We start from the raw sequence: 14,555 nt of genomic DNA on the forward strand, positions 1-14,555 counted from the left end.
ATTTCCTCAGAATCTCTGATACCTGGTTTGAATGTGGAGTACTTTCATCAGAATCCGTGGTACATGACCTAGATGTGCAGGCATTTCCTTAAAATCTCTGGATGTATAGTAATTTTCTTGGTGTGTTTGTTGTCTGATCTAAATGCACTTTCCTTTATGCCCCTGCTGCTTGGATTGGATATATAATACCTTCCTTGCTGTCTCTAGCTCCTGACCTGGTTTTGAAAAGGAATGAACTCTGGCTTCACATAGATAGGGAGCTCATTCCATTGTGCAGTGATCTTTTGTGACACATATCAGTCCCTCCAGCAGGTTCTTTTTATATTGCAAACAAAGTCCAGGTCCTTGGGACTACTGTTTCTGGTATTCTTTGTCTTGTGGATGTGCAAGAGATCCATCAGAGCTGGATCTAAGGACACCTTATATGGTAGGCATAGTACGCTTCTCAGTAACTTGTTGGAGATGGAGTACAAAAATAGGACCTTAAGGCAATCTGTGTAGCCCAAAATATTCATACCCTGGATTCTCCTGGTAAGAAACCTTCAAGGGCATTCCAACTATTACAAGTGCCTGGATAGGTACATTCCAAAGGGGGCATTGTAGTCAATAATGGGTCAGATAAGGGCTGAGTAGAGTGGCACTATTACTTCCTTGGCCATGGATGCCATACCCTTGTTAATGAGTTGGGTGATAGAGATTGATTTTCTTACTATCTTGGCCACATTTTGGTAGAACACTAGATTACTGTCTACATACGTTCCTGTATTCATAACTTTCTGGTCAGCTCTTAGGCATGTTTTATTGATGAAGTGATTCGCTTTGGTGGATGCTTTCCCAAAGGACACTATCATGCATTTCTTTGCACTGAGTTTTAATCTGTGTATTTTGCATCTCTCTTGGAGTTGGTCTCACCAATCCTGACTTCTTGCATCCTATGAGCCAGCTGGCAATCCAGAAAGCTATGCAGAGATTTATGCCTAGTTCTGAGAGTTTGTCAACAGTACCCAAGTGGGATAATTGTACTGAGTGCCTTGGCCAGGTCAAGGTGAGTGGTATGCACCATTTTCTCCCTCATCCATAGCCATGGTGACCCTCTTGAAGAAGTCTATCAGGTTACATAGGCAAGCCCATCCCTTAACAAAGCCAAACTGGGATAGGTATTGTATCTGTAGGTTGCCAATGGCCTTGTTGATCAGTTCCATGATAATTTGTTCCAAGGTTTTCATATTAGACTTGTCAGACTGATGGGTCTGTATTTCCCATGGTCAGTTGATGGTCCATCCTTATGAAGATGGATGACAGTTGTGGCCCTCCATTTACCTGGCATGTAACCTGTTTTGAGGCTGTAGTTGAAGAGTGCTTCAAGTGGTCCTGCTAGGTGATGTTTTAGGCTATTTATGAGGCAACTGGAGATATTGTTGGAGCCCACTGAAGAAGTGTTTTGGGCCTTAGTGAACACCTCTAGAACCTGCTCCCTGTTGATAGCTGATTTGCTGCATACATAGATTGAGACACCTCTACATTTAGCCCCGTCCTGTCAGTCTTAATGTGTGGTAGGCACTGTAGCCTTCCACTACTGGACTACTTTCTGTGGCTTTAAATCAAGTCTCAGTAACAGCACAGATGTCTACATGTTCCAGATTGAAGAGAGCTTGTAGGCTGTGGAGTTTCTTGTTTAGATCCCTAGCATTGAGCAGTAACACCTTCAGGTTGCTTTGAGTTTTTTTTTTTTTTTTGCTATATTGATACTTTTGTAATTAAAGGTCATCAGGGAAAGGATAATGTTTTAACCAATATCCAAAACCCCAGAGGCCACAAGTGCAGACCATCCTTGTTAAAGCAAAGTGGTCTGTTAACCATCTTTTCCTATGCTGATAGATATTGGATTCCCCTGTGGTGACAGCAGAAACTAAGCCAATTATTAAAATCAATCTTTTTTCTGTTCATACTTTGGCATCAGCCGTGGTGAAGGTTGAATGCTTCTCATTGCAGGCATGTACCTGCCTGTGACAAATATTCAGAGAGATCCATGATGTCTCTTTTCATATAGTCCACTGAGGTACGCCTCAGTTAATTTTTACCCACATAGACTATGACAGAATCATATTGGCACCTGTGGTTCAGTGACTTGAGTGCATGCATGATTGTGTAGATTAGATGCCCAGATGGGCATCTAATCATTATCTTCTCCATGTCCAGCCTGGTGAGAGGAGTTTCTATGTGTCACACAACAGAATCCCCTTTGACAAGAGTACTAGGTAAAGTGTTTGTTTGCCTTATGGGCTTTGTTCAGAAGGGATCATTGGGTGTAGGCTTATGTGTAGTGGTTAGGTATTGCTTTTGATGTGTTGTTTAGTGACTGCTGAGAGTAGGTTTGCAATTTGATGACTTAGGAGTTCTTTGAGGTTTGGAGAGCTTAAATGCCTCAGAATAAGAAGGTCTATGTGTGTTTGGTGAGCAGAATGTGTGAAGGATGTAATGTGCGCATGTTTTTGACAACCCTGATTGCAAGTGAGATTTTTGCCTCCAAGGAATTTATGTGCATACATCTTTTGTATACTGTATTAGTTTCCTTAAGGATTAAAAAGGTTGTCTGAGTACATGAAACAATTGCTACATTGTCTCATGATGTCCGTATCTACCAAGCTTGCCACAGAAATAGTAGGAATTTGCAAATCCATGTTGTCAGGACCTTCATTAGGGTTGAACTGTTGTGGTTTAGGGTCTTGGTTTTTCAGGGGTCACCTGAGTGGTGTCTAGGGTGAAGGCTAGTGTTAGATATAGTGCTATGATCTGATATTAGTGCTGATTGATATGCTAACTAACTGCCCTAAACTTAGCTCCATTCAAAGCTTTTCTGTGTTACATGTTAAAGTTCTAAGTACTAGCTTTATAGGTTTGTTACTGTACAGGGTACTGCTAACCACCACTGAGTAGTGAACAGCTCTGCAAAAAAGTGCCTAGTTTATAGCAGACAGAAAAATCTGAAAACTAACTTCTGTGCCATTGGCCAATAAATAACTACACTTTAACCTCCCTGGAGTGCCTCGTAACTCAAAGACACTGGGTAAATACCTTCTGTCACAAGATGGATTATTCTGGAATTTCTTAATGTAAAAGCACTGCAAAAGTAGCTCTTGTGTGCAGATTGACACCCAACTAGGTCCCTAAAAAGCCCTATGGCTGATGAAACAATCTCACTTTAAGCCTGCCTGTGTATTTCCCTACTAGGAATGATCATGCTACTTAATTACTGCCACTAGAATAGCAGTCCAGTCTTCTTAATGTAAGAATACACTTTGGTTAGCTAAAAGTGAAAAGGTACCAACTATGTACAAGTAATTGTCACTTATGCTCCCTTGTGTGTTTCCCAGCTCTGACAGACCAGGCTACTGTTCTATTCCCACTAGAGAGAATTGCAGTCTCAGCCTTCTTAATGTAAAACACACTTTGGATATACAAACGTGAAAGGTATGGAAAACAAATCAAATTAGTTGCTACAACAAGTAATTCTCTCTTTAAGCTTCCTTGTGTGTTTCCCATCTTGGACAGACCAGGCTACTTTTGTACACCCATTAGAACTGCAGTCCCAGCCTTCTTACTGTAAAAACATACTTTGGTTAGCTGTAAGAGAAAAGATACCAGAAACATTTTCTAACAGCTAGTTAGTAATTGCATGGATTCAAAGGCAGAAAAGCCGGCAATAAGTAACACACACACTTCAAGGCAGTTTCAAAATACACTAACAGTCTAAGGGGAGGGCCTTCCCAGTTTTTTCTGTTAATAACCAGTAAGAAGAGCAGAGGGGATAAGACTGGGAGGAGAGTCTAGCATGGGTTATACAGTAGGAGCAGGAAGCTCAAAAGCCTCCAAGTAGAAAACCAAAACCGAAATAGGAATGACGGGAGGGACCCAAAAACATCTTGACATAGCAGAGAAACCATAAAGCAATGCAGACTATAAAAAAGACTTAAATTAAAAGCTTTAACTTCTAATGAACAGCAAAAAAACACACAAAACTGATTTAAATGGTAAGATACCACCAATTATAAATGTACTTAAAATGTACTTTTCTGAATGCAAAAATGTAGTCCAAATGCTTTTATCAAGCTTGCAGCAGTGTCAAAACTGAGATGGCAGACTGCTTGTGTAATGTAAAATACCAAGGAAAGACAAGGTTAATTACCACAGGCTGTAGTTAAAATTAGCTACAACAAACTCAGAAAAACACATAGGAACAGCAAAGAATCCAAAAAGCAATGCAGACTGTAAAAAATTACTTAAATTACTATCTTTAACTTCAGATAAAGAGCCAAAAGCACACAAGACTGATTTAAATTGTAAGATAAATGCAATTATAAATATACTTAAAATGCACTTCTGTAAATGCAAAAAATGTAGTCCAATGCTTTTCTGAAGCTTACAGCAGTCTCAAGACCGAGATAATACACCCCTCAAACTCTTAGAAATTCAACCATCACTGGTGAAAATTTAGACTACAAAATCCCAGCTGAAAGTTGCACCTCTGGATACTTCATCAGTTTACTTCCACATGGTATCCTTCTGCCTGTTCTCCAGGCTTCCACATCCATAGCTTTCAACAAAGCATGCCTATCACCTTTTAAAGGACATAGATGAATAGATGATATACTTTGTCAAAGTAAATTAATTGAAGCTCATTCAGTTAAGACTGAGACACAGAACAAGCAATGCACTATGCCCACTACACTGCCTAATCTGATTGTTTTATTACCATATTAAGTAACTATGTGTTGCACAGATATGTGGTTTGAGTATGTCCTGCGTGACCATACCACAGGGCAAATAAAACATTTTCATCAGATTGTTCACTTGGTCTTGGATCATCTTAATGTTGCTGTGGTAGCAAGCTGAATGGGGAAGAAAACTTTCTGTCCCCAACATTTGTCTCACGTTCATTGTGTTTTTTTTTTTTAAGTAGGTACTTTCAGGCAAGCTGACAAATATAATTTCTCTAGCATGTCCTGAATTTGCATCAGGGCCTCCTTCCAGTGGACAGTGTTTTATGTACTTCCCATGGGAGGATCCCAGAGGGCATCATCACAAAGCGCCCAAATCACTGCAACTGACTCCTTCCTACAAGGCTATCTTAGATTAATGTTACTTTCACTCTATCACTGAGTGAGGCCAGCTACACAGTGAAGGAATTCTGTTGCTTGTCAAAGCTGATGACTGATGGTGATCATGGGACATATGTTAACTTTAAAATGGAGAACATTGTACTGTGAACTGGTTCTTACTTCGCCCATCCAGTACAACATCTGCAGAACTTCCACCAATTCTGCCAGCAGCTTCATGTTCTCCTCCGTCCTCACTTATGAAAATGATCCAAAATACCAGTTTGCTTTAACAGGCCTCATTGGTGTTGTATTAAACCTGCTCCTTACATCAGCTCTATCAAGCATTACACCCTTCATGTTTTATTAACCTATGGTGTTTGCCTCGTTTGCAGAGACAATTAACCTTTAAATGACAATGTTTACAGCAGTGGGAGACAAAAATGAGCTTCAGGTGGCAATTGTTTGGTGGATGGATTGGTGCAGGGACCCTTTTTGGCCATTGTCCCAGGTCAGAAGCATGCAGAAACAATGCACAGTGAAAGTTTCTAGCATATAGCTTGAACCTGACCAGGTAGTTAACAAAACTGCAGAAGTGAGCTGAACTAGATCACCATTCTATTAATGTTACAAAGCAAGCTTAATAGGAATAACTGAAACAGGTAATTGTAGTGACAGTATACAAAACATTTGGAATGTATAAACAGCTGAAGGATATTATTAAACTGATGATTTTTCATTATGTTTTTTCCTCACCATGCTTTTCCTCTGCTCATCTCAACTCTGCCTTCATTATAGTGCATTATCATTTTACAAAAACATATGAAATCTGCATGTCAAATGTGCAGAGCAAGTAAACACACTATCTTCCACTGTGCTGCCTTCATGGAACTTCAGTCAACAAGTGTATTTCAGTGATTAGTCTTCTAGCCTCCATTAATGCATGCTTCTATAGTTTAAAATCTCTCTGCCTTCAACAATGGTTTTAGAACTGCACATCAACTACTCTATTATGCTTCTAAGAGCTAGTATCTCAGGCACCATGTGTATTATTTAAAGCCTTGTGACCAGCATGTCATCAAAGCTCCAACCTTTGTGCCAGTGGAGCTGACTAGGATAATGTGTACATCTGATAGTCTTAACATTTTATATTAAAATTCCTGTGAGTATAAAAATAAACTTGCAAACCTTTTTATCATGGGGTAGGGTGAAAGAGCAGCAATATCCAAAAAGGCTTAACCACATCCATATAAAAATTAATTGAAAACCAGTTATTCTAGCAGTTAGCACAGTTGATTAAAGCTATGATCTGTTAATGAACTGCTCCATGTATTACAGGGTTTGATTCCTTCAGACTCTATTTCCCTACTGCATGACTTTGAGCAAGTAACTTAATCAGGCAATAGTAGTTGGAAAATCCTAATAGGCTCTTCAGTGGTCTCCTTGACCACACACCTTGTAACTACCTACAAGCCTGTGAACCCTTGCAGATTATGACGTTAGGGTTCTAAAGACAGTGAGCAGATTTCAGGTTTCATAGAACATGTAGTCTGATGCCACTGAACCTATCAGGTGCAGAGCAGTATGTTGCTTGCTGGCTACTAGTACATTTCCACATGATTACAGGAAAGTATTACATGATAAATTCTGCTGCAAGATGCATGTCCTGAGCTATTACTAGCTCTAGTACTACATGCCTAGGACACTATAAGCTGTGAATTAGGCTCCATCATGTACCACTGTGAAGCTTGTAGCAACAGCTGTACTAGTCATTCAGGGAGAAGCACAGAGACAGGCAAAACCAGCCTGCCCTCTCTAGCACTGCATGAGATGAAAGCTTTGTTTACACAATGCCTTGATGGCTTCAATGATAAGATCATTCCACATCTTTGCCAGTCATAGTTTAATAGGTGTGTACTAGGCTAATGGCTCTGGGGCCTTTACAAGCCTAGCCCATAGAAGTGCCCTGGCATTGTGCCACCCGTATGTGTTCTCCTGCCACTGGGTGTTACACACAATCAAATGCCTTCAACAACTACAGATATGAATCTGAAAATCACAACATACTAGCACCAAGTTTGTCATGGATAAAGTTGTTAAGGGTTTGAAGTTAAAGGTCAGGAAAAATCGCTCTGAGGACTTCCTAGAGAGAAGCACCCAGACCTTACAATTCATTTGGTGTGGCCATACACAGACATTGGCTTTGTGTTTGTCATCTATTAGTCATATTATTTTCCATTCCTATCTGACGTGTCACAGGGTTTTATTTGTGACAGATATCATCTCACCAATTTCACATAGTATCTGACTCTCACCACAACCACCATAATACCAGAACTCTGTTCCAACTCTTTGCAGTTTTGCATCTATGCTGTAGCACAATCTGGACTGGATTCCTGCACAGCAGTTTTCAGAGCAATTGCTGGCTTATTTAGCACCTGATGCAATTCTTCAATCTGGTGACCCTCAACTCTAAAAAATATAGAACAAAAAAAAAGGTCCATGTTCCATAGCCTGAGTGCCTGGCCATAACACCTAACCTACCTCTAGGGATCAGTAAACCAGCTCTTTTTCTGCTCTCTTCAATGGAAGAACAAAAAAAAATTCCCGTAGTGCTTTTCAGAACAGACGTAAACCAGGTTCCATTCTAAGCTCCTCAACACTAAGTGAAGAGCAAAAAACAAAAAGAACATCTTCTTTTTTTAAAAAAAACTGTAGCAAACCACTTCCTGCAAATATAGCACATCTCTTGCCACATCTTACGAATAACTTATACCATACATGCTTCAGCTATTAATTTCCATGTCATCATTCAGTAATGCTGGCATGAAAATGAATATAAGCACTGCACTACAGATTGAATGGTATCTCCTAATCATACCATATAATAACTTGTGCCCTCTTCACCCCACCCTAACTATGTCTCTAGGATTAAGTCAACACTAAAACTGAATCTGACTTAGCTAGAGTTGCCACATGGCTAGTGAATAATTCAGCCAACTTGTGTTTTCTCCGGATGAAGGTAATTTTACAACTCATACTCTATGCTCACTACCCTTCCTGTGAAGGAAATGCATCAGATGTTCAGTTGTAAGCGCATGAAAGCTATTCCAGATTGAATAAAAAGACCAATATTTTCTCCTGCTCAGTGGTGCTTATGTAAATGAGTTTGCCTTTGGTCCTTGGGCATACAGTCATCGATTCACTCACCCTGTCCCTTTCATTTCTAATGTTCCCTGTAAAGTACATAGCTATATGAACCATCAGTTCCCTGTTGGGTTTCTGCTCATTTACATAAAAATGAAAAGAAGACCCTTCCATCACTTATTCCTGTTACAGAATAATCATTAGTACTATCTGACCCCAACAACAGTAAAGCAACAAGTGAGAACACAGAAGAATAATCCTGCCAAAAAATGAGATAAAGGGCCCAAAAAAAACAAGAAACAACTTTTTAAAAACAAAAACAGGCACCAATGGAGGTGAAATGATTGAATCTAAATACTTGTAATGGAAACGAAAGCTGAGTTAATTCAGTACATAAACGCACACATCACACAGCGTTTTCATCCACTGGACCTCATCAGATGTATCAAAATGTATCCAAGCTGTAACAAACATATTTATACCCCTTCCCTCTATAGTTAATTAACCAATTAATGATTTATTCAAAACAATTGATGTACTGTAACAAACATTAACCCTTCTGTGTTCATTAGTAAGTACATACTCTAGCTTAAAAATATGCTATTAATACATAACAAATATATAGAAACTTTCTACTTAAAACCTATTTGCAATCATACAAATTTACTAGTATGCATAAAATTTGTACAAAAATGAAGCTCATATGTTTGAAATAAATACATTTAAAATAGTCATACATACTCCTAAGGGTTTTAATAAAAGACAATTAAAAATGTATGCTATATATATATATATATATATATATATATATATATATATATATATATATATATATATCCTGCAGGAGAACTTGCAGAAAAATATGTATTTATTCACATGCTTGTCCTTGAAATAGATTTAACAAAATATTAATGTTATAGTATGAACAACAAGTGAAAAAAGTGCTTTGAATCTAATTCATACAATAAATCCTACAATTTAGCTGCCCTCATCCTTAAGATGGAGGCAATAGAAATGTGTTCATTAAGACCTGGGAGTCTGTTGGCTTCAAGCAATAACTGCCAATAAAGTTCCCTAACTTCTATCCTATTCTCCCAAGGTCCCCCCTAGTATCCTGATGCACCATTTCTATTACAAAAAAAACAAAAACAATTTTCCTCCAACACATGTCATGGTATGTTTATATATTGCATTGTTGCCGTCTTTTATTCTAATGACATTCAAATGTTCATTTGTTCTTCTTTTTAGTTTGCGTGTGGTCTTTCCAATATAAAATGCACCTCATGTTTTACATAGGGCTAGATATATCAAACCTTCACTATTACAATTGGAGAAGCTACCACTCCTAATGGTATACTGCCTATCTGGGAATATATAAAAAATCTTGTCTCAAAATATATGTACATTGGGTACATGTTCCACATTTGTAAGTCCCTAACATTTTTCCACTTGGCCCTTTGTAGTTCTTCTCCAACAATTCCTTAAGGTTTTTACCTTTTTTATATGAACTCATGTTAGTGTGAACTCATTTTATACAATATCTAAACATGACTACTGAATTTTTAAAATTTACCCACCATATTTCTAGAGAAGAGATGAATTTCCTGGATGTTTCTATTAAAAAGGACAAACATCTACAGCAATTCACCTCAAGAGTATACAGGAAGGATACCTTCTCTAATTCTTATTTATACTTTAGTAGTTCACACTCACACAAACAGAAAAGAAGTATTGTTAAAGGGCAATTCATCCGTAGTAGTAGGATGACATCTAGAGATGTGGACTTTGAACAGGAAAGTTGGAAGTTGAGGGATATGTTTTTAGCCAGGAAATATCCTGCATCAGTGGTGGAGGAAGTGATGGTAGAAGTAAAAAATGCCAGAACCTTTAGATTTGCCCCAATTTTGGGATGTGAAAAAGTTGAAAGTTGCAAGTTCTCCTGCAGGATATATATATATATATATATATATATATATATATATATATATATATATATATATATATATATATATTAACATACATTTTTTAATTGTCTTTTATTAAAACCCTTAGAGTATGTACTTACTAATGAACATAGAAGGGTTAATGTTTGTTACACTACATCAATTGTTTTGAATAAATCATTAATTGGTTAATTAACTATAGGGGGAAGTGGTATAAATAGGTTTGTTACAGCTTGGATAAATTTTGATACATCTGATGAGGTCCAGTGGATGAAAACGCTGTGTGATGTGTGCGTTTATGTACTGAATAAACTCAGTTGTCATTTCCATTACAAGTATTTCGATTCATTTCACCTCCATTGGTTCCTGTTTTTGTTTTTAACACAGAAGAATATTTGAACATACTTAATATTAGACATGTGTAGATTAGTACATTTCTTATTCATTTTCTGATTACTTACTTCACCATTCAATGCTATTGGGAAACTAGAGCCTTAGATAAAGAAACTGTCCTGAAAAGATGCCAGCCCATTATAGGATAGACACACATACACACACACACACACACACACACACACACACACACACACACACACACACACACACACACACACACACATGGCATATACACCCACAGGAATTTTGGTGGATTGCTATCTTAGCTACATTTAGGAAATAACACTGATATATGAGCATTAAATTCCATCAAGAAATATATTTTGAAAACCCACTGAACATATATATCCTTTTCAGAGGTGACCTGAAAACAGTGTCTGAATAAGTTTAAGTGACTTACTCAGAGTCACACAATAAGCAGATAGAAGCTGTGAAAATTAAACCTAGGGTTGCTGTAGTTTCTAGATAGTCCACCAAAACTCCCGGGTAAGTATTATGTAAACATGCATTATGGAAACTGTTCTGTGTGTTTTAATGTTATAAAGCTTACACATTGATTTATCACATATATGGTCCAAAGATCCCCAGTGGGAAGTACATTGAATTTCTTATTTAAGAAAAATAGGAAGGCATTGGACTCACAAATTACTTTAATGCAATTTTTCCCACATCTTTTTGTTTCAGGTCACTAAAAAATCCACTGATCCCTGTTTATGCATATAAATGATTTATCTGAAACTCTGAAAACTACATTTTGCTAATGCATTCTTGAAGCACTTCAAAAAGGTGTTACAAGTGCTAAGGAATTTGAACAGTAGTTGCCCTGCTTAGTTTGTGTTGTGTTTATTATGCCTTCTGCATGCATTAAGTATTCTTAAAAGGAGGACGTTAATATGAGTGACTTTTGTTCTCAACCGAACTAATGGAAGTGAAAGTATGCTATATACAAAGTTGTAATTTCCCACTTGCTGTTATAATTTTTTGAGCAACATTAATAAAATATTTAAAGGTACATTTAAATGCTTTCATTTCCTTCCCAGATGTGAAAAACTGGTTGGCAATGTTTGGATTTCAGCTCAGCAACATCATACCGGGTTTCCCTAGAGTGCGAACATATTTTGTGGAGCCTCCATATGAACTAACAGAAAGTCAAGAATGTGAAAAGGGACAGGTATGTCAGGAGTACGAATCACAAATTCTGCATATAAATTCTGCATATAACTCACCATTTATTTTCTACTTTTAAAAAATTATTTTAGCAGTGAATTCCTTACAGGTAGATGATTAACATTAAAAAAACAAAGGTGTTTAGTGTATGTGGCAGCAACTTTGCACAAACAGTGGGATAAACGCAAACCATGGTACAAACAAGACCAGGCCTTGCAATGTCATAAATCAGGAATATGGTGTTTCCAGTACTGCAAAAATAATAAATGGGTAACATAAAAAATCAAATAAAAAACATTTTGGGACTCTCTCAGGATACAAATGCAGTCAGTAATTAACTGCAGGTGATGGAAAATGGTCACAGCAACATTGTGTTCTGCTTGAGTGCATCTGTTTTAAGGCTAAATGGCAGAGGAATGTAACTTCAATAATCAGGTTACAGATGACCGTTAGGACAATTTAGTCACAGGACTATAATCTATGTTTTTATTTAATTTAGTCACAGGCTTATGATCTCTGTTTATTATGTTTTGTTAGTCAGCCATTTAAGTTGGCTTGTCTATGGATCTTTTCTGTCTTTACCCAAGCTAGAGACACAAGAATCATAACAAACTGCACTGTGATGACAGACTCATGGCACATTCAATGTAACATGGCTTATCAGCATTACAAAGAACGTCACATTTGACATATAACTTACAGATTGACATCCATCCATTTCCCATTATCCTTTATGGAGTTCGAGGATGCAGGAGTTTAACAAGATAGCCAGCAGGTGGAAGGCTTTTAAGCTCATTCTAGAACAGGTGCAGATGTATTACAGAATGCACATGTTCAGCTACTCACGCACTGCACCTGTTCTAGAACAGGTGCAGATGTATTACAGAATGCACATGTTCAGCTACTCATGCACTGCACCTGTTCTAGAACAGGTGCAGATGTATTACAGAATGCACATGTTCAGCTACTCACGCACTGCACCTGTTCTAGAACAGGTGTAGATGTATTACAGAATGCACATGTTCAGCTACTCACGCACTGCACCTGTTCTAGAACAGGTGCAGATGTATTACAGAATGCACATGTTCAGCTACTCACACACTGCACCTGTTCTAGAACAGGTGCGGACGTATTACAGAATGCACATGTTCAGCTACTCACGCACCGCACCTGTTCTAGAACAGGTGCAGATGTATTACAGAATGGACATGTTCAGCAACTCATGCACTGCACTTAAACTTTTGGGCAGTTTGGAGTCTCTCCAGTTCACTTGCTGGATGCAACAATTAATTACAGACAATAAATATCAACAAAACCCAACTAAAAATTAAACAAATATATCAAAAACATCTAAAGTTTAAGCTTCTTAATAAGGAGTAGTTACAAATGACAAATGCGAAAGTAGACTTTTTCACTCACTAAAGCACTGATATTTAAGGTACTCCTGCAATTTGGAATTATTTATTAAAGCACTTCTCATTTCTTAAGAAAACTGGAAGATGATTTTAGCATACAATGGCAACCTTGTTAAATGCATTTTCTGACATACTGGCAGATTAAAAGAGAGACGAATTAAGATGAGGGCACCCTCTGGTTCTTAGTGGATAATGGCACATGGCAGTATTTAGCCCATGTATAAGGTATAAGGGTAGACAGTATTCCTAGTGCAAAGTTTATAAGTTAACAAAATTAGCATTAAGTCAGTACTATCCATTATTTTTTGGGGTTCCAGCTGCTTCACAAGGATCAGACCTCTGAATAATCAGTTGTTCCATTTTTATCTCATGTGGTGAAAGCTGTCAAAAAATATTCATTTCCTAAGACCCAGTGAAGCAGAAGGCAAAAGCCAGTCATAAAGGCCATCATTCAGGCAGCTATCAGGGCATTTCTTTTTCTGGTCCCAACTCATCTGTGCATGCCAAGTTAGCATTAACTATGGAGGAAATGGAATGAGCACCATAGCGTTCGTCTATTACTCACTTCCTTAAGTGATGTAAACACATAGATGGCCCCGCCTCTTGCAACAAGCACATTGTACACATTTATCTGGTCTGCATCAGTGAGATTGGTGTACTTTGCATGCCCCTGGACATGCACCCCACTTCTCCCACCGAGGGAGATGAATGGGCACAGCCCCATCACTCTTCTGCCTCCCCACCCAGCACCAGCAAGTACATGTTACAATAATCAAACTTGGGGCATCTGAGCTGTAGTCAAGGCTTTATTCCAATATGACAGTGGAAGTGGTAGGACTTCCCATGATTTGAAACCATGTAGACTTATGTTCAAACATTAGTACTTCTTAGACTTGCTACCTAAACCATCATATTTTATTCAAGGTAATTCAGAGGATAATAATTGCCAGCAACGTTATGGAGGGTACCAGTTTTAGCAAGTCAGTTTTCACTGAATCCAGTTTCAGTGATACACAATTATCAAAATCCCATTTCATTGAATTTATAGAGGATTGTGGGTTTGCATATTGTTTCTATGAAGTTAGGTTTTCAATGCTCGTAGGTTCATAGCTAAGTACTATGCTAGCTGTCCTTGTGGGCCACTTTAAGCCTAGCCAATTTCCCTTTTTTTTCTCAAAATACCCTCTCCCATTTGGTTATAGATTAATCTTACCCATCCCATGGTTGATAATTATATATTCCTCCTAATGAGATAACTTAAATTGTACCATAGATAATTTGAAGGGACCCATGCATGGGATAAAGCATTTATGGCTGCATCTCTCCATTAGTATTAGAGGGGCCAGTCCTGCAGTAAATTTTCTGTTTCCCAACCATAGTTCTAAGTTGTG

General features: G+C 37.9%; 1 protein-coding gene across 5 annotated transcripts in view; it reads left to right on the forward strand.

Moving 5' to 3' along the window:
* The window catches only part of TENM2 (teneurin transmembrane protein 2), a 1,770,657-nt gene that overhangs the window by 1,723,802 nt on the left and 32,300 nt on the right, over window positions 1-14,555 (forward strand). For all 5 annotated transcript variants that reach the window (XM_044069584.1, XM_044069586.1, XM_044069585.1 and 2 more), the window contains one exon: window positions 11,623-11,753. In XM_044069584.1, the coding sequence (XP_043925519.1) occupies window positions 11,623-11,753 (131 nt within the window). The remainder of the gene's footprint in view (window positions 1-11,622; window positions 11,754-14,555) is intronic.

Source organism: Protopterus annectens, chromosome 4.part0, assembly GCF_019279795.1.
Source record: "Protopterus annectens isolate FY-2018-M chromosome 4.part0, PAN1.0, whole genome shotgun sequence".
In the NCBI taxonomy this organism is placed as follows: Eukaryota; Metazoa; Chordata; order Ceratodontiformes; family Protopteridae; genus Protopterus; species Protopterus annectens.